Source organism: Eutrema salsugineum, unplaced genomic scaffold (genome assembly GCF_000478725.1).
Source record: "Eutrema salsugineum unplaced genomic scaffold, Eutsalg1_0 scaffold_5, whole genome shotgun sequence".
Taxonomy (NCBI): domain Eukaryota; kingdom Viridiplantae; phylum Streptophyta; class Magnoliopsida; order Brassicales; family Brassicaceae; genus Eutrema; species Eutrema salsugineum.
The window spans coordinates 950804-969718 of NW_006256612.1; the positions used below are offsets into that span (position 1 = coordinate 950804).

The following is an 18915-nucleotide window of genomic DNA, read 5'->3' on the forward strand; positions in this document are numbered from 1 at the left end:
AACATGTGAGTAAATATGGGTATTAGCTTTGATACTGTGCTTGTTGAAATTTTTTTTCTCTTTCTTTTTGTGTAATATTGACTCATAGTAATTTTTCTATATATATATATTGGTAACAAGGAAATTCCATCCTGATGACTAAATGTATTACAATCCTATGTATTAATGGTTTATTGAAACTGGTGTGGATTCAAACAAAACAAAACTGATACACTTAAAATTTCTACAAAATTATTGGTCCGTGAATAACTTTATAAAAAGCAAAGCATAATAATTAACCTCGATTTTTGGAAGGAAGACTTAATTATAAACCTTGGTTTTAAATTTACAGAGTTGTTTATTGTAGAAATATAGAGTGAATATTTTCAGAAAGTATTGCATGTAGTGTCTATATAGATACAACTTGTATAAACATTGCACACACATCCACGAAAAAACGGAAGAAAATCCGGTGGCGCCTAAATCACTGCACTATAATAGTTTAAAAACTTATAATATAATAAGAGCTTTGAGTATTCAATCTTATTATAATTAGTCTTCCCAAGGCAAACAACCATAAACGAGAAGAAAGTGACAGAGAGAGAAAAAGTGAGACTCAAACTCCAACGTCGCCTTCATCAACCTCTTAGCTCCGCCGCAGCCACCATTACCACCACCGTCGCCGGGTAAAATTTCAATCTTTTTTCCCCCCGGCCAGAGAGTTTATCCATGAAGTGTGAAGACCTCACTCTTAACTTCACATGGTTATTATCTACAGTTATTGTTCTTGCTGTTCTTGTTCTGCAATGGTTTAGTGTAAACCCTAAGCAATCAGAAAGCAAAGCCCCTGCACATGCTTCTTGTCTCCTCAAGGTTCAACAAAAGAAAAAGATAAGAGAGCTTTTCTTTTCTTTCCTCATCTTCCATTACACCACCACCACCAATTGAATCTCCAATCATTCCATTACCAAAGATGGAGAAAGAACCAAACCATTTCACCAGTTTATGTCCTTTCAACCATTTTTTCATTTTAAAGTGGAAATCTTTCGATTGTAGCAGCAAACAGTTGAATCTTTTCTTCTTATTCTTGTTCTTTTGTTGTTCATGGGTCTCCATGGCCCAACCCACTCTTTCTCTTTCATCAGATGGCCAAGCTCTTCTCTCTCTCAAGAGACAATCACCATCCTCTTCTTCATCACTATTCTCCTCATGGGACCCGCTAGACCAGACACCATGTTCATGGTACGGCATTACATGTTCTGCAGACAACAGAGTGATTTCTGTCTCTATCCCCGACACTTTCCTTAACCTGTCTTCAATCCCAGACCTATCTTCTCTCTCCTCTCTACAGTTCCTAAACCTCTCCTCCACAAACCTCTCTGGCCCAATCCCTCCTTCATTTGGAAAACTCACCCACCTCAGGCTTCTCGACCTTTCTTCAAACTCTCTCTCTGGTCCAGTCCCATCAGAGCTTGGCCGCCTCTCTTCTCTCCAGTTCCTTATCTTGAATGCCAACAAGCTCTCTGGATCAATCCCTTCACAGATTTCAAATCTCTTTTCTCTGCAAGTTCTTTGTCTTCAGGACAATCTGTTGAATGGTTCGATTCCTTCAAGTTTAGGCTCTTTGGTCTCTCTTCAGCAGTTCAGGCTTGGTGGTAACCCTAATCTCGGAGGACCTATCCCTGCCCAGCTAGGGCTTCTGACGAATTTGACAACTCTAGGGTTTGCAGCCACTGGTTTGTCAGGTCAAATCCCTTCCACTTTTGGAAACTTGGTAAATTTGCAAACATTGGCTCTGTATGACACTGAGGTCTCTGGTACTATTCCACCTCAACTGGGTTTGTGCTCAGAGCTCAGGAACTTGTACCTCCACATGAACAAGCTCACTGGATCCATCCCAAAGGAACTGGGTAAGCTCCAGAAGATCACAAGCTTGCTTCTATGGGGGAATTCTTTATCTGGAGTCATCCCACCTGAGATTTCCAACTGTTCTTCCCTCGTGGTGTTTGATGTTTCGGCCAACGATCTATCCGGTGAGATTCCTGGAGATTTGGGGAAGCTTGTCTGGTTAGAGCAGCTTCAGTTGTCAGATAATATGTTCACGGGTCAGATTCCTTGGGAACTAAGCAACTGTTCAAGCCTCATTGCTCTTCAGCTGGACAAGAACAAGTTATCAGGCTCCATACCCTCCGAAATCGGAAACCTGAAGTCTCTGCAGAGCTTTTTCTTGTGGGAAAACTCGGTTTCAGGAACAATTCCGTCTTCTTTTGGCAACTGCACGGACCTAATCGCCCTGGACCTCTCTAGGAACAAGCTAACAGGAAGAATCCCAGAAGAGCTCTTCAGTTTAAAGCGGCTCAGCAAACTTCTCCTTCTAGGAAACTCCTTATCAGGTGGATTACCAAAGAGCGTAGCAAAATGCCAGTCGCTTGTGAGGCTAAGACTCGGAGAGAACCAACTTTCAGGTCAGGTCCCTAAAGAGATAGGCGAGTTACAGAACCTGGTGTTTCTTGATCTCTACATGAACCATTTCTCTGGTGGATTTCCTTACGAGATCTCTAACATCACTGTGCTTGAGCTCTTAGATGTGCACAACAACTACATCACCGGAGATATTCCTGCTCAGCTAGGGAACCTTGTGAATCTGGAGCAGCTTGATCTGAGCAGAAACAGCTTCACCGGAAACATACCTCTGAGTTTCGGCAACTTCAGTTACTTGAACAAGCTGATCCTCAACAACAACCTCCTCTCTGGCCAGATCCCTAAATCCATAAAGAACCTGCAGAAGCTTACACTTCTTGATCTAAGCTTCAACAGTTTATCTGGTGAAATCCCACAGGAACTCGGTCAAGTCACAAGCTTGACTATAAATCTGGATTTGAGCTACAATGCCTTCACAGGAGACATCCCTGAAACCTTCGCTGGCCTCACGCAGTTGCAATCGCTCGATCTCTCACGCAATATGCTTCACGGCGACATCAAAGTCCTCGGTTCCCTCACGAGCCTAGCTTCTCTCAACATCTCCTGCAACAACTTCTCTGGTCCTATCCCAGCTACACCGTTCTTCAAAACGATCTCCGCAAGTTCTTATCTCCAGAACACCAATCTATGCCACTCAATCGACGGTATAACTTGCTCATCACACACTGGTCAAAGCAATGGAGTCAGATCCCCAAAGATCGTAGCTTTAATCGCTGTAATCCTCGCTTCAATCACCATCGCCATTCTCGCCGCTTGGCTTCTCGTCTTACGCAACAACCACCGCTACTCAACTCAGAAATCAGCGATGATATCTTCTTCTTCTTCTCAATCGACAGCAGAAGATTTCTCGTACCCATGGACATTCATTCCGTTTCAGAAACTCGGTATCAGCGTCAACAACATTGTGAATTGCTTGATAGACGAGAACGTGATCGGGAAAGGCTGTTCGGGAGTCGTTTACAGAGCGGAAATGCCAAACGGAGAGATCATCGCGGTGAAGAAGCTCTGGAAAACTAAAGACAACGACGAAGGAGGAGAACACGCGGCGATCGATTCATTCGCGGCGGAGATCCAGATTCTGGGTAACATCAGGCACAGAAACATCGTGAAGCTTTTGGGTTACTGTTCGAATAAATCGGTGAAGCTGCTTCTCTACAATTACTTTCCCAATGGGAATCTCCAGCAATTGCTTCAAGGAAACAGAAACTTGGATTGGGAAACTCGGTACAAGATCGCGATCGGATCCGCTCAGGGTCTCGCTTATCTCCACCACGATTGCGTTCCGGCGATTATCCACAGAGACGTGAAATGCAATAACATTCTTCTGGATTCCAAATACGAAGCGATCCTCGCGGATTTTGGACTCGCGAAGCTGATGAATTCGCCGAATTATCACACCGCCATGTCTCGAGTCGCTGGCTCTTATGGCTACATCGCACCAGGCAAGTTTTGTTTCTTCTCTTTCTTTGGTAGTGGCTGGTAATCCGGTTTAAAAGGTTTGGTTCGATTTTCCAATTTCATAAAATCATTTATTGAACAATTTGTAAAAGCTCAGGGTTTCTTTTGTGAAATTATGCAGAATACGGATACACGATGAACATAACAGAGAAGAGTGACGTGTACAGTTACGGCGTCGTTTTGCTGGAGATTCTGAGTGGCCGGAGCGCCGTGCAGCCACAGATCGGCGACGGGCTTCACATAGTGGAATGGGTGAAGAAGAAGATGGGAAGCTTCGAGCCGGCTTTATCGGTGCTTGACGTGAAGCTCCAAGGTTTACCAGACCAGATCGTTCAGGAGATGCTTCAGACACTTGGGATCGCGATGTTCTGTGTGAATCCGTCTCCTGTGGAGAGACCGACGATGAAGGAAGTTGTGGCTTTGTTAATGGAGGTTAAGTGTAGTCCAGAGGAATGGGGTAAAACTTCGCAGCCTCTTATAAAGCCTTCTTCTTCATAACCATCTGTGATTGATTGTTCGTTACTCCTTCTCGATCTTGTTTCTTGAATTAGGTCAAACTGGTTGAGAATTTGTTGGCAGGTTTTGATTTCTTGTATATAATTAGAAGTATCAATGTACTAGTTTGAGTTCTTGTTGTATTCAATTACAATTTGGGAACATTCTTGCTTTTGGGTTTCAGAGATCAGAGAGTTGGTTTCAATAGTGTTCTAAGCTTACTTCTTGATTAGCATTGGTTTTAGATATTGGTTACAACTTTGCATTACATTATTTGGTGTTTGAAAACAAGATTTATTCAAACATCTGAGACGAGAAGGAAGGCAAGAGCTCGGGTTTTCGAAGCCAGTACTGTTTGAATCTCTGTCTTGAGTACTCAGCGTAATCGAACTCGATCTTGTTCACATATCCCTGCGCAATCACATTGACATTTCAGAACAATTTCTCAGATCGCTCTCTTACATGACAAAGATACGAAAAGTTCTTACAGAGATGATTCCCCATAAGCCCCAGAAGAGATGACTTGCCAATGTGTACTTCTCAGCATCATCCAAGAGCTGTTTTATGTCTTCTTCCTTTGGTTCTTCACCTAACAAAAAGAAGAAGACGTATTGGCACATGAGACGTTGTTATGACTAGAAGAAGTAGGAGCTTTGATTCTTTATATGCAGGAGACTTATTTTGTTTTGAGTTCTGGTAGGGCGCAGGAAATCAGTATAAAGGAGTTTCGGATTGCGTTAAGACGATATTAAGAGAAGAAGGATCATCAGCTTTGTGGAAGGTGAATCCATTTCTCATACCACATTCAAAGTTTCTTAGGCATTATGATCCCAAAATCGTTGACAAGTCCAAACTCGAAACAAATAAGATATTAAATATTAGAATAAGTAAGGCAAGGTAATGACGAGAGACTTTGTTGGGCAATTCATATTGCCTCTTTTTGGCTTTTCATTCATTTAAAATTTGTAAAACAAGCAGAAACAAAGAGATTGAATCATTTGACTTCCGAAATGGGAAAATGAAAGAGTTGGTTCCAAGGATGACCAGTTCTCCGAAGCAAAAAAACATAACTATTGTTATTAAAAATATACTACCAGAATGAAAAAGATTACTGGACATGTATATCTTCTGGTGGGTATTCTGGTTTGGTTCTTGAAAAGCATTACTTAGTGGAAGAAGAAGCAACGCCTGTTCCACTAGTCCTCCTCTGTAGAGTTACCCTTTGTAGAGATCTTTTCTGTGATACCCTCAGATATGCTTCCGCATTTTTGCTTTTCAAGAGTTCCTTAAAAACATTCGTCACAGTTGTCTTTGGTAAACCGTGATTCTCCTTCATGTAATTGATCATTTCGGGAAGACTGTAGAAATTCTCACAGCAGAATAAGTAGCTATCTTTCACTTTTTTCTGTTCCCTTGTCAGATTGCCACTTTGCAGATAGCACTTATTTTTTATTTTTTATAAAAAATTATTGTAATAGATCAGTCTCTAATATATATATATGTATATGAATGAACCATGGAATATATTAGAGGAGAATTTACAACAATACGAAGATCGAATATATCAGAGGAGATTTACGACAGTCTGAAGATATGTGTAAGCCAAAGTAAGTGTTTGAATTATTATTATTACCTTGGACATACTTTCATTGTCATGTGAGGATTTCTTTGGCTCTTTCTTGGATGTTTCAGGTTCTTTTCTTGGCTGACCCTCTACCTCATCGTCACACTCGCCATAGATCTCTATACAAGAAATAGGAATACGCAGATAAATTGGGTTAAAACAAGGCGAAAATGTGAAACCTTTGCGGATTGTGCGATCACGGAGGAGCTTGGATAATTGGAAGAAATTGAGTTTTGATGCTCTGTGTGTCTAAGGGTTTTAGAGTTAAATGTCTCTTATTGGGCCTTTTCTTGACCTCTATTTACTGGGTTTTCAGTGATAATGGGTTTTATTGGGCCCAATGGATTGCTGAAGCCTTAGAAGGAGACTGATGGTTGTTAAAACGTCACAAAATAAAAAACGGAATCATTCGCGCCAAAAGGCTACTCTCTTCAGCAAGCAAGCAAGATCGTTTCTTCGACTCTCATCGCAAGCGAAAATTAGCTAAGGATTTGGTTTGTTCTCTATCGCAAACCCTAGCGCTTATTCCATCGCAAGCGCTTATTCCGTCGAGCGGTGATGCTTCAGACACTTGGGATCGCGATGTTCTGTGTGAATCCTTCGCCTGTGGAGAGACCGAAGATGAAGGAAGTTGTGGCTTTGTTAAGGGAGGTTAAGTGTAGTCCCGAGGAATGGGGTAAAACATCGCAGCCTCTTATAAAGCCTTCTTCTTCATAACCATCTGTGATTGATTGTTCGTTACTTCTTCTTGATCTTGTTTCTTGATTTAGGTCAAACTGGTTTAGAATTTGTTGGCTTCTTGTATATTATTAGAAGTATCAATGTACTAGTTTGAATTCTTGTCGTATTCAATTACAATTTGGAAACATTCAGCTTTTGGTTTTTAGAGATTAGAGTTGGTTTCTAATCTTGACTTCTTAACTAGCATTTGTGTTCTTGGTTTAAGTCAAACTGTAAGAGAATTTGTTGGCAGGTTTTGATTTTCTTGTACATATTTAGAAGTATCAATGCACTAGTTTGAGTTCTTGTCGTATTCAATTACAATTTGGAAACATTCTTGCTTTTGGGTTTCAGAGATCAGAGAGTTGGTTTCAACAAGGTTCTAAGCTTGACTTCTTGATTTGGTTTTAGATTTTGGTTACAACTTTGCATTACATTATTTAGTGTTTGAAAACAAGAGCTCGAGTTTTCGAAGCCAGTACTGTTTGAATCTCTGTCTTGAGTACCCAGCGTAATCGAACTCGATGTTGTTCACATATCCCTGCGCAATCACATTGACATTTCAGAACAACTTCTCAGATCGCTCTCTTACATGAAAAAGATACGAAAAGATCTTACAGAGATGATTCCCCATAAGCCCCAGAAGAGATGACTTGCCAATGTGTACTTCTCAGCATCTTCCAAGAGCTGTTTTATGTCTTCTTCCTTTGGTTCTTCACCTAAGAAAAAGAAGAAGACGTATTGGTCCATGAGACGTTGTAATGACTAGAAGAAGAAGGAGCTTTGATTCTTTAAGAATCTGACCTGAAGAGCTGAGATAGTTATGAATGAATCTCCTCCGTTCCTCTTCTCCTGCAATTCCCAAAACCAAATCAGTCAGAACCATGTCACTTTTCGACTTCTCGATGATCCCAAACCGGGTTAACCAGTGAGTACCTGGGTATAGAGTGTAGTCCAAGACATGGGGAGTGTCAGAATGGTAGTTTGCCGCCATTTCACAGAAGTGATTTGCTATGTCGTATGCAACTGGGTTATAACTAGCATACTCGTAGTCCTGTTAGAAAGAATCTCAAGTTGGTCCATGTGTGATAGGATGATATTATTTTGAAAGGGTAATGTGAGAAACTAACTCACAATGATAGTAATGGCATTGGTGTTTTCATCAATCATGATGTTACCGTACTGCAAATCATTGTGACAAAACCCAATCTCCTCCTGCTTATACTGCAGCTCATGTTCCAGCAAGTCAATCTCGGCTTCCATGTTGTCTAGACCAAACTCTGCTGCATCTTCAGGTGTACACAAACTCTTGGCTTGTCCTAGCCAATTCCTGCCATGTGTTTCCAAGATTATGTCATTGCTTTTGACCATTCATGCTTCATAATATGGAGAAAGATTTACTTTACTTACCTCATACTATCCCAAAGGAGCACATTTCTTTCACCAGGAATGTTTATACCGTGAAATTCTCTTAGCTTAGCCGCAACAAGAGCAGATACTTCCGGGTCACGAAGATCCTTAGCCGATAAAGTCTGTTCAAAATTAAAAATCAAAATGTCCATCAAGACTCAGAGCATCTCATACAATAGACAACTAAACCGGGCATACCTCTATTGGTATTTTCCGGTTCAACGATGACCCAAAATCCTAATATCAGATACTATCTCCTCATACTCAAAAGTCAAAACCAGACCAGACACTGTCATTGCGTTATTGCACAAATAAACCGGAATGTACAAGGAACCGAACATACCCGGGCATTGATAAACTCCTCGATTCGACCGCCAGCGAACCGGCCAAGGAGTCTAGGACCGTGACCATATCGAGAGACAACTTCGAACGTACGAATCTCGTCTTTCCTGTCGAAGAACAGATCAACCCCTTGGCCATAAACTCGAACGAGAAGCTTCCTATGGTGAAAAGTGTTTTCCTTTGTGGGCCAATTCACCATGAAAACTTCGTTGGTCATTGCACCTTTCATGGGTCTCACTTGTAGACTCTCGAGATCTTCCACTACGTCTCCCCATTTTCCCGACAGTGTTTGAAGTACTTTCTTTAGACTGTCTGGTGATGAAATCGGGATTAAACCCAACACTCCTACGCCCATTTGTTTGCTCTCTCTTCGATCTTTTTGTGATCTCTGTAAGAAGCTACGACAAAAGCTCTCTGCTTTACGAAACATTTGCGTTTATAAATTAAAATTAAAATGAGAAAACAAAGCAAAAGAACAAGATCGAATTGACCCGAATCTTATAAAAGCCGTCAAATGCATAATCTTATATGTTCATTTTTTCCCGAAATTTTAGGCTCCTGTCTTAAAGCTAAAACCCTAAATAAGAGGAGTTTAATTATGTTTAATTGCAACATTACAATTCAATCTCAGATAAAGTTAATCATTTTCTGGTAATTTTTAACAAATGGATGATGGAACCTTACCCAGACTTCCGAAATGTGAAAGCTACTCTGGTTTTTTTTAAGTTGCATTAAAAGATCAAACCAAAGATGAGCTTGAATTTCTCAACATTTTAGTAAATTTACTGAATCTTGAGCATTACTAAAGAGTAAAGACACAAGTCTCACGATTCATACCAAAAAAAACGACAAGTCTCGGTTCGAGTGAATGATGAATTTCGATTGACCTTAAGAAGAAAATAAAGGGAAGAAGATGAAGAAGAATCTTACCATGAAAATTGCAGATAGCTCTGGAAATTGGAGAAAAAATGAAGATGTGGATTTAATATATGTTGTTGATTTTGATTTAACCGGTCGAACCGATTGGTTCGGTTCGGTGGGTCTCGGTTTCAATAGCAATTTTTTTTTGCTTTTTGGAGGGTTTATGACGAAATTCCCTCTGCCACTCTCTCTCTCTAGCTCGCTCGCTCTGTCATTTTTGGGTTTTAGATCTTCATCTTCTAACGTATGATTTAATCTGCTTCTGAATGTGATCTCTTCTTCAGCTTGATTTTGATTTTTGTTTCTTCTAATGGTTTTAGATGGATCGTGTCTCCAGTAACGGAGATCAATCTCAGACAGCTTTCCCTGGTAAATTCTCTCCTTCTAATCAACCGTTGTCTCACGAATTTCCCTTTCTCTGATCGATTCGGACGCTGCAAATTTACGTTTTCGTGTTATTTTGTGCTCAGAAGTTCTAAATTTTTGTGCTACCATTGCTGTTTCGAATTGAAATTAAATGACCAATACAACACAAGAACAAGATTACTGTTTTTGTTCTGTAAGATTACGAAATAAAGTGGTTAGATCAACTCAAAGAATTTTAGAGTATCTTCTGATTGTTTCGTAATTCCTTGAAATGGGTTATCTTGTGATTAAGACAAATTAGCCAAGTCTAGTGAACCCATGTCTTTTTTGATACCTTCTATTGATTGGTTATGTTTATGTTCCTTGTAGATGCATTGGCATTCAAGAATATCAATCATCTTAACAAGAAGCAGATCAGTGGTTGTGGCACAATCTGTGTAAAACAAGAGGATCCATGCCATTTCTTGCGTGTGCTTTATGGTATGGTTGCAAACACATCTGAATGCACCTGTCCAAAGGAATACCAAATTTTTTGTTATGTTGTTTTCAGAGAGCCTGATCGCAGGAGGGATAGCTGGTCTTGTTGTGGAAGCTGCTCTATACCCGATTGATACAATTAAAACTCGAGTACAGGTATGTTTCTCCTCACATCACTTTGTGTTATGATCTTACATCCTTTTGAGGTAATGTAATTACTGGGAGAGTACTACTATGGCCTAGATTTATTCATAACGTTTCTTTACTTACATGGAGATGTCAATGTTTGACTGACTATATATTTGGTTTGACATGTTTAGGTAGCTCGAGATGGAGGAAAGATAATATGGAAGGGGCTATACTCTGGTCTTGGTGGAAACCTTGCTGGTGTCTTACCGTAAGTATTTATAATCAAAAGGAAAAGAAGAAAAAGGCATGCAAGCAAGTTGAAACGCTCATGACTCTCTTCTTTTAGTGAATAATGTTTTTCTTTATGTGCAGTGCTTCCGCCTTATTTTTCGGTGTATATGAACCAACCAAACAGAAGCTGCTAGAGGTTTTACCCGAAAAGCTTAGTGCGGTTGCACATTTGGTATGTATAAACTTAACATAATCCTAATAGTGAATTAAGATTTGTTTGTCTGCCAGAGATTTTGCAGTTTAAATTTTTATAGAACTCGGGCTTTATACATTAGTCTTGCTAGCATATAGTTTTAAAACCTACTGATTTGAGATAGAGGCCCTTAGAATCTAATATGCTTTGTGAAAAAAGGATATACAGTATGTCTTAGCGAGTTATATAAGCTTAATCAGGCTGCAGGTGCTTTAGGAGGTGCTGTTTCTTCTATTGTTCGTGTGCCAACAGAAGTAAGCTTCTTTCTTCTTGTTTATTTGCTTTATTATTCTGTATTGGTTATATGCTTGTTTAAGCTAATGGAGACTTTCAACAGGTTGTTAAACAGCGAATGCAAACTGGACAATTTGCTTCGGCCCCTGACGCTGTTCGCCTTATTGTAGTCAAGGAAGGCTTTGGAGGCATGTATGCGGTACAAATGTTACTTCTTGATTTATGATTCTACTGGTTTACTATTTTCTTTGGAGCAGGCACTACTTGAGTTTGTAGTTCAATGAATCACTCGTTAAATATGGGCAAACAATAAAAGCTCCATCAAATCTTTTCATCTTATTTTTTCCAAACATGTAGGGTTTTGGATCTTTCTTGTTGCGAGATTTGCCTTTTGACGCGCTTCAGTTTTGCGTATATGAGCAATTACGGATTGGATACAAGCTAGCTGTAAGTTTGTTGTGGCTACATTGATCAGTGAAAAAAACCATCTGATTCTGTTGACTAATGACAGTGAGATATCCCACATGTTTAGAACAGGCGAGAAGAGATTTAAATGATCCAGAGAACGCAATGCTTGGTGCCTTTGCTGGTGCTGTCACTGGAGTCTTGACCACTCCTCTAGATGTAATCAAAACCAGATTAATGGTTCAGGTATGTCAAAATGATTAATGCACAAATTACTGATAAGAGCAACATGCTCTTCTTGCATGCATTTCACAGGAGAATAAGAAGCTCCAGTAATATAGTACCGACATTTTTCGTTTTTGAATTCTGGCAGGGCGCAGGAAATCAGTATAAAGGAGTTTCGGATTGCGTTAAGACGATATTAAGAGAAGAAGGGTCATCAGCTTTGTGGAAGGTGAATCAATTTCTCATCTTACCACATCCAAGTTTCTTAGGCATTATGATCCCAAAGTTGTTGACATGTTTCTCATGTTTTTGCAAAGTTGTTGACAAGTCTGAGACTCTGTATGTAGGGAATGGGTCCAAGAGTACTATGGATAGGAATTGGAGGTTCAATTTTCTTTGGAGTTTTGGAAAAGACAAAGCAGATTCTTTCAAATCAGAAAAAGCCAAAAGAGTTATAAGACTTAAACAGTTAGATTCTACCTTTTGTGTCTACATCACTCTTGTCTCTTTGATGTTTTCTGTGAAGGTGAAGCACTGAAGTAATTCAGATTCTCTACGTATCTGTCTTAATCCTCTTTTGTTCGATCAACCTCCACAATTGTAATCTAAATTAAATATTTTTGGGTAATTCATTATTTTAATTTTGATTTTTGTTTGCTATCTTCAAATTTATAAGTACTAGCAATATTTTGAAAGGCTTAGATCAGATCTTAAAACTGGATAGTTACTTAAACATCAACCTTATGTGGACGTTATAACTTCTAAAGTTGCGTAATAAACAATTTAAACACCACTAATGTATATATGATAATTAATGGTGAGTTAATTTGTGTAACAAATGATAACAAACAGAGCAGTCTCACTCAATTCTTATCAGAGTATTTAACATTTTTTTTATTCCTTAGTGATTGATAATTGATCCCCCACTAATATAATATTTACTAGTAGCCTGGAATCTCTACTAGTGACATTTATACATGAGCACATAAAAATTTCAAGGCTTAAAGCTTTTTTGCAGGTTTAAGTAAAGACAATGGAGAAGAAGCTCCTTGTTACAGTGTCGATCATTTTGAATCTCGTGTTCATCATTCATATTCTCTACAACAACTCAACCACATGGAATCCGACGTGGACCAAAAGAGCCACCGTGGAAGCAGAAACTGCAGCCTCTGTTTCATGCTCAGGCCATGGCAGAGCTTACGTGGATGGTCTTGGTTCTCTTGACGGCAATAAACCTCCATGTGAGTGCAACAACTGCTACACAGGAAATGATTGTTCCCTTCTTCTCCAAGATTGTCCTGTCGATGCTAACTCGTATGCATCAACTTTTTAATCTCTCCCTTTTTGATCATTAAGACCAAACCACTCTATAAACTTTTTTAATTATGTTTTTATGGATTTTGAAGTGGAGACCCTTTGTTCTTGGAGCCTTTCTGGATGCGACAAGCAGAGAGAAGTGCGGTTTTGGTCTCGGGATGGCATAGGATGAGTTATATCTATCAAGATGGGACATCTGTGTCTAAAGAACTCGAGAAGGTCATTAGGAAGCTGCATGGTGTAGTGGGAAACGCTATTACAGAGAACAGATTCGTAATCTTTGGAAGTGGATCCACACAATTGCTTGCAGCAGCTGTTCATGCCTTGTCTTTTATAGAATCATCATCACCACCTGCAAGACTTTTAGCTTCTGTTCCGTTTTACGCTGTAAGCAAAGCTCTATTCTTGGCTTTATGTAAACAAACTTATTGGTGGGTCTGATCACTCTGTTTGTGTGAAGATGTACAAGGAGCAAGCGGAGTTCTTTGATTCAGCACATCTCAAGTTTGAAGGAGATGCGTTTGCGTGGAAGAAGAGCGAGGACAGTGATAATGTCACACAAGTTATAGAGGTGGTGACATCTCCGAATAATCCAGATGGGATGTTGAAAAGAGCGGTTCTTCAAGGTCCTAATGTCAAAACAGTTCATGATTACGCCTACTATTGGCCTTATTTCTCGCCTATAACTGTTCCAGCTGATGAAGATTTGAGCTTGTTCAGTCTCTCCAAGACTACAGGTCATGCTGGCTCAAGATTCGGGTAAACAAGAAAGTAAAACAATGTATGAAAGAGATTTGGATTAGTCACAAAAACAACCAACAAGTGTTTTTATTTTTATCGTTGCAGATGGGGATTGGTAAAGGACAAATCTGTCTGTTTATGAAAAGATGAAAAGATATGTAACTTTAAGTAGTATGGGAGTTTCTCGGGTAACACAGCTTCAAGTTCTTGAATTGCTCAAAGTAGTAGTTAGCGATGGAGGCGATGAGATATTCAGTTTTGGTTATGAAACTTTGAAGAAAAGATGGGATACACTGAACAAGATCTTCTCAATGTCCAATCGTTTCTCGTTGCAGACAACCAAACCTGAGTACTGCAACTATTTCAAGAAAGTCAGAGACTTCACTCCTTGTAAGTTATTTCTTCTAGTGCAAGAAAGCTGATACTTTTTGTTCTGTTTTTTTGAAGTGTATAACTTGTTTGATTTCATTTGGAAAGCTTATGCGTGGGTGAAGTGTGAGAGAGTAGAAGATACAAACTGCTATGAGATTTTCAGAGCGGCGAAGATAACAGGTCGCAGTGGCAAAGTTTTTGGATCAGAGGAAAGGTTTGTGAGATTGAGTCTCATCAGATCACAAGACGACTTTGATCATCTTATTGATATGTTGAAGAAGTTAGTCTCTCGAGGAGCTGATTTCATCTGAAAACTTAATGTTGTCATCAAATGTCTTCAATTCATTCATATGAAGAAAGTGTATGCTTTGTGACTATAAGGATAAATCCAAAATCACGCATGCTTGTTCATGTAACATTCCTGTTATCATTCTAAGTTTTCTTTCCTTTGCAATTGCTCTTCTTCTTTTTTTGTGTGGTTGTTTATCTGTTTGTTCATAGCCAGTTTCTTAGAGTCCAATACACAAAGACACAAAGTAAAAGCTTCACAGAGATTTCATTCATTTAAGAGATTCCAAATATATCTAACCACTTTTGCCACTACAGGAACCAAAACCTCTCTTGTTTTTAGCCTATTCACAGAACAATCAGTTGGTAAGATTCTATCACTAAACACCCGTATATGCATGTAAATTCCAGCCTCTATCAACATAACTAGTCAAGTTCAGTTTTGATTCTCTTATTCTTCCTTAAGCTTCCTCTGTTCCTCCTGAAGCTTCCTCTTTTCTTCCTGAAGCTTCATTGTTTCCTCCTGAAACTTCATCGTTTCTTCCTCAAGCTTCATCTTTTCCTCCTGAAACTTCGTCTTTTCTTCCTGAATCTTTTCCTCCTGAAGCTTCATCCTTTCCTCCTGAAGCTTCATCTTTTCCTCTTGAAACTTCGTCTTTTCTTCCTGCAGCTTCACCTTTTCTTCCTGAAGCTTCATCTTTTCCTCCTGAATCTTTCTATGTTCCTCACTTAGCTGCTCATAGTACGGAGGATGATAAACTCCTGTTCCTCTTTCCTCCTGAAGCTTACTTTGTTCCTCCTTTGACTTCTGCCAGTCCCCAAGGTCAATAACATCTGTCTCAAAGTTGAAGGAGTCGGTGAAAGCAAAGTAGCGGTATTCGAAGGGAGCAAGAAAGAAAATTTGGGTGAAGTTCCTTTTATATCTCTTGTTTAAAGTGAAGTAGCCTCTGACAACAACGAAGACGCCTCTGACACCAACGAAGACACCACCAACTTGAGAGTCTTCGGAAGTGATACTGGTTACCTCAGCGGAATCAAAACCTCCAGAATGTAGCATATCAAGTTCCTTATTTATACCCTGCTCCAAGAATCGGAATCAATCAGAAAAAGGAAAAAAACAAAATTCCCCAAAGTAACCTAAAAACAACCAGTCCGGTTTCTTTCAGTCACAAGCCAGATGCAATCAGTCAATCAAGAAAAGTTTATTACCCATAAGGTGAAGTTGTGCATCACTCCACCCTGTCCAGGCCGTGTAATCGTACTGTTAACTGCATAACTCTTGTATAGAAGCTGCGGTAAATTTTGCAAGCGATCATAGTAGGACCCTGCAAATGCATCTCCCACCTACGTTTTCATTTTCATAACAGTTTATAATCACAGAACATTATAGATGACAGCAGGAAATGTAGAAAGTCCGATGGATCATACAATTGTTGAACTATATACCTCTTTAGCAGATGGTCGTGGATGAGGATCAATTGATTTGGAGATTAAGCAATGCTCCCTTGAATCTAACGATCAAATTTCAAACGGAAAATCAATGAATCTGGTGAACAGAATCTAGTCGCACAAAAAAAGAAACTACCTAAAACACAAAGAATCATACCCGTTTCGCAAGAAGCAGCTATGAAACAATATAATCTCGAAAAGAAATAGCTACTTGTAGAGAAAATCGACAAAGAGTGCAAAGGTTGCCTTGGCATTTCAGTCAATACTAACAATCATACGCTAAAGACGCTTTCTGAACAGGACCTCTCGCCTTCTCCACGGGAACCAATCGCCCATCAATCTCCACAGGGGACGCCTGAATAAGATTCAAGGCAGCATTTTCGTTTTCATAGACAGTTTACAATCACAGGACATTATAGATGACAACAGGAAATGAAAATTTACCGCAGCTTCCTCCTGAAGCTTCATCTGTTCCCCCTGAATCTTTCCATGTTCCTCCACTGCCTGCTCATAGTTCCGAGAATGATCAATTCCTGTTCCTCTCTCTTCATCCTGACGCTTACTTTGTTCCTCGTTTGACTTCTGCCAGTCCTTGCGTATGTGATAAACTTCTGTTCCTCTCATTTCCTGGCGTATGTGCATATTTCCTTGTCCAGAGGATTGACTATTCCAGTAACCTGATTCTCAAACCAAAATATAATTTGAGCCTTCAGCACAGTTCATTGACCACTCACTTCGGCATAACGGTTTCAGAGACAAAACAATGATGAGTGTTGCTACTTCTAACCCCTGCACACTTACTTCTATGGGCTCGTCGGTTCTTCTGCACAAAAAATCTTCGCCCAAGAACAATAATAGGGGACGCCTGAATAAGATTGATGCCAACATTATCAAGACCGATCAAACAGTTATGTGATTGTGGCTTCAAAGATGAAACTGAAACGCTATAGCTAGTCAGACCACGTGTTAAACAAGGGTCCACGTGTACCTCCATTGCTATCCGGGCGGCATTTTCTTCCTCAAAGTCGATAAAAGCAAAAGAATAGGCCTACCCATTTGATACAAGTACACAAATTAGTCTTTGTTTACCTTATGCAAAAAGGGTTCGAAAAATGCCTGGATTAGTCAAAAATACCAATCTGTTTATAACTCGAATTCCATCTCTTCTAATTGCTCCAAACTGCTCAAATTCCTTTTGAACAGATGCAATGGTTGCATCTGGAGGAAGATTTTTAACACAAATTCCCGCATCCTCAGTTACCGCTGATAAATAAACAAACAAAAGGTTAAAGGGAGCGCAAAAATTGATATCAAAAATATTTACGAATTTCCTACCTTGATCCTCGTGATTGTTTCCATTTCCAGTTCCAGCTTTTTTCTCTGGAGAAGGATCAGAAGACGGATGTTGACCTTGAAACAATACAATCTCACAAAGCAATAGCTACTTGTAGAGAAAATCGACAAAGAGTGCAAAGGTTTCCTTTGCGTTTCAGTCAATACTAAAAATCACCTCGCGCCTTCGCCACGGGAACTTTTCGGCCATCAATCATCACAGGGGACGCCTGAAAAGATCCATGCCAGCATTATTAAAATCATTCTAACAATGGTCCAAGTCCCAAGAGTTGTGTCTTAAATGCATTCTCAACCTCGGCAGCTGTGTCATTTGGAGGAAGATTTCCAACATGAACTGTTACACCCTCAATCAACACTGAAAAATAGACAAACAAATTCAAATAGAGTGGATAATAAAAGGACAAAAAAAAAAGAAGAAGAGAGAATCAAAAATATTTTACGATTTTTCCTACCTTGAGACTCTTGATTGTTCCCATTTCCAGTATCTTCATTAGGATCACAAGACGGATGTTGACCTTCTTGTATTAACTTCACATCCTTCACGTTAATTAACATTATTACGTATCAGTTTCCAAGTCCAGAAGCTAGTTATTTAGATCTTTGAGTGTCCACTTACAGCAGAGGCATCAGATATCTTAGACACATCTTCAAGTCCATCATTTGGTTCAGAAACTGCCAGTAAACCACCTCCAACTTCTTTGAGAGGGACCTCCGTTTTTGGAACTTCTACAACTTCATTGCGAGTGACCTGCGTCTCTGGAACTTCTGCAACTTCTTTGCGAGTGACCTCCATTTCTGGAACTCTCTCCTCTACGACTGATTCAATCCCCATTAAACCAAGGTCTTAGATATTCCCTCGGGAGCAAAATATGCAGGCTGCTTTTATAATTGAACTGATTGCTTTGCTAACACACCATTATTACTAGCAGAAACAATCGTCTGGTCATCAAATTGGAGAATGTCAATCAAAACAAAGTAGCCCTCGGGTTCTTGGGGAGCAAGAAAGAAAACTTGGGTGAAGTTCTTCATCATTTCAAGTGTCTCTTTTTGAGTGGAGTAGCCACAGACAACAACCAAGACAACACCATCTTGACAGTCTCGGGAAATGATACTGGTTACCTCCACCGAACCAGAACCTCCATTAAGATTCTCATCATCTATATTCTGCTCCAAGAATAGGAATCAATCAGCAAAAAGAGAGATTTTCACCAAATAGGATTTGAGTCAATCAAGGGAAAAAAGGTATGATTTTTACCGATAAGGTGTTTAAACGCATTACATCGTTTCTAGTCCGTCCAATCTTACTAGAATCTTGATAAAACGCACGGAGATGCTGCGGATAATATTCCAAGACGGTATAGTAATCTTTTGCAAATTCATCCCCAACCTACGTTTTTTGTTTCGTAAATGACTAAGAGGAAAATGAAGAAAACCTAATTGGATCAACAGTTGTGAATTACATACCTCTTCAGCAGGTAATCGTGAAGAGGATCCATCGGTGCAGAGATGAGCAATTTTCCCCACCCTTTTTAACCTAAGGTGCAGATTCCAAACGCGAAATGCATGGAATCGGACGAACAATAATCTAGTCGCGCCCAAAAGAATCCTATCCATTTCGCGAGAAGCAGTGCTTATTGAGAAAATC

The 18915-nt window shown here is 39.7% G+C and overlaps 5 protein-coding genes across 6 annotated transcripts in view; 3 read left to right on the forward strand and 2 right to left on the reverse strand.

Moving 5' to 3' along the window:
• Positions 1-363: 363 nt before the first annotated feature.
• Positions 364-4553, forward strand: LOC18991654 (probable LRR receptor-like serine/threonine-protein kinase At1g34110). Its single transcript, XM_006414972.2, has 2 exons — positions 364-3902; positions 4040-4553. The coding sequence occupies exons 1-2, from the start codon at positions 953-955 to the stop codon at positions 4414-4416; spliced, it is 3327 nt and encodes a 1108-aa protein (XP_006415035.2). The 5' UTR covers positions 364-952; the 3' UTR covers positions 4417-4553.
• Positions 4554-4613: 60 nt separating this feature from the next.
• On the reverse strand, positions 4614-9447 carry LOC18991655 (probable choline kinase 3). Of its 2 annotated transcripts, XM_006414973.2 has the most exons (8): positions 9440-9447; positions 8511-8923; positions 8168-8289; positions 7892-8087; positions 7694-7811; positions 7562-7609; positions 4902-5002; positions 4614-4824 (listed from the first exon to the last, which is right to left on the reverse strand). In XM_006414973.2, the coding sequence occupies exons 2-8, from the start codon at positions 8862-8864 to the stop codon at positions 4708-4710; spliced, it is 1056 nt and encodes a 351-aa protein (XP_006415036.1). In that variant the 5' UTR covers positions 8865-8923; positions 9440-9447; the 3' UTR covers positions 4614-4707. The 2 variants fall into 2 exon arrangements, with proteins under 2 accessions (XP_006415036.1, XP_024009042.1); XM_024153274.1 differs by lacking the exons at positions 4614-4824; positions 4902-5002; positions 9440-9447 and adding exons at positions 7150-7298; positions 7376-7476 and having other exon boundaries at positions 8511-8883.
• Positions 9448-9593: 146 nt separating this feature from the next.
• On the forward strand, positions 9594-12395 carry LOC18991656 (probable S-adenosylmethionine carrier 2, chloroplastic). Its single transcript, XM_024151939.1, has 12 exons — positions 9594-9674; positions 9751-9799; positions 10166-10276; positions 10347-10429; positions 10594-10670; positions 10775-10865; positions 11087-11140; positions 11224-11319; positions 11478-11567; positions 11658-11771; positions 11899-11979; positions 12098-12395. The coding sequence occupies exons 1-12, from the start codon at positions 9594-9596 to the stop codon at positions 12206-12208; spliced, it is 1038 nt and encodes a 345-aa protein (XP_024007707.1). The 3' UTR covers positions 12209-12395.
• Positions 12396-12728: 333 nt separating this feature from the next.
• Positions 12729-14608, forward strand: LOC18991657 (tryptophan aminotransferase-related protein 4). Its single transcript, XM_024153273.1, is given in 6 exon segments — positions 12729-13064; positions 13157-13454; positions 13528-13826; positions 13914-13935; positions 13937-14198; positions 14286-14608. Coding segments are annotated over 6 exon segments (1368 nt in total). The 5' UTR covers positions 12729-12783; the 3' UTR covers positions 14492-14608.
• A 135-nt stretch (positions 14609-14743) lies between these two features.
• Positions 14744-18915, reverse strand: part of LOC18991658 — a 6016-nt gene continuing 1844 nt past the window's right edge. The window contains exons 3-18 of the mRNA XM_024151940.1: positions 18735-18804; positions 18526-18657; positions 18185-18434; positions 17887-18086; positions 17723-17807; positions 17564-17625; positions 17428-17479; positions 17253-17297; positions 17053-17180; positions 16906-16965; positions 16719-16782; positions 16362-16594; positions 16188-16272; positions 15915-15979; positions 15678-15812; positions 14744-15546 (exon numbers count right to left, since the gene is read on the reverse strand). Of these exons, the coding sequence (XP_024007708.1) occupies positions 14920-15546; positions 15678-15812; positions 15915-15979; positions 16188-16272; positions 16362-16594; positions 16719-16782; positions 16906-16965; positions 17053-17180; positions 17253-17297; positions 17428-17479; positions 17564-17625; positions 17723-17807; positions 17887-18086; positions 18185-18434; positions 18526-18657; positions 18735-18804 (2293 nt within the window). The 3' untranslated portion in view covers positions 14744-14919. The remainder of the gene's footprint in view (positions 15547-15677; positions 15813-15914; positions 15980-16187; positions 16273-16361; positions 16595-16718; positions 16783-16905; positions 16966-17052; positions 17181-17252; positions 17298-17427; positions 17480-17563; positions 17626-17722; positions 17808-17886; positions 18087-18184; positions 18435-18525; positions 18658-18734; positions 18805-18915) is intronic.

What these genes read in the sequence shown, in the direction of transcription:
- LOC18991656 (XM_024151939.1), top strand. Translation starts at nt 9,594, where the DNA reads ATGACGAAATTCCCTCTGCCACTCTCTCTCTCTAGCTCGCTCGCTCTG. An exon ending in TTTCTTGCGTGTGCTTTATG is followed by an intron (nt 10,277 to 10,346) that starts GTATGGTTGCAA and finishes TGTTGTTTTCAG; the next exon opens with AGAGCCTGATCGCAGGAGGG. An exon ending in GGATTGGATACAAGCTAGCT is followed by an intron (nt 11,568 to 11,657) that starts GTAAGTTTGTTG and finishes TGTTTAGAACAG; the next exon opens with GCGAGAAGAGATTTAAATGA.
- LOC18991654 (XM_006414972.2), top strand. Translation starts at nt 953, where the DNA reads ATGGAGAAAGAACCAAACCATTTCACCAGTTTATGTCCTTTCAACCAT. An exon ending in TTATGGCTACATCGCACCAG is followed by an intron (nt 3,903 to 4,039) that starts GCAAGTTTTGTT and finishes GAAATTATGCAG; the next exon opens with AATACGGATACACGATGAAC.
- LOC18991655 (XM_006414973.2), bottom strand. Translation starts at nt 8,864, where the DNA reads ATGGGCGTAGGAGTGTTGGGTTTAATCCCGATTTCATCACCAGACAGT. An exon ending in CTCCTTTGGGATAGTATGAG is followed by an intron (nt 8,088 to 8,167) that starts GTAAGTAAAGTA and finishes AACACATGGCAG; the next exon opens with GAATTGGCTAGGACAAGCCA. An exon ending in GGACTACACTCTATACCCAG is followed by an intron (nt 7,610 to 7,693) that starts GTACTCACTGGT and finishes TGGGAATTGCAG; the next exon opens with GAGAAGAGGAACGGAGGAGA.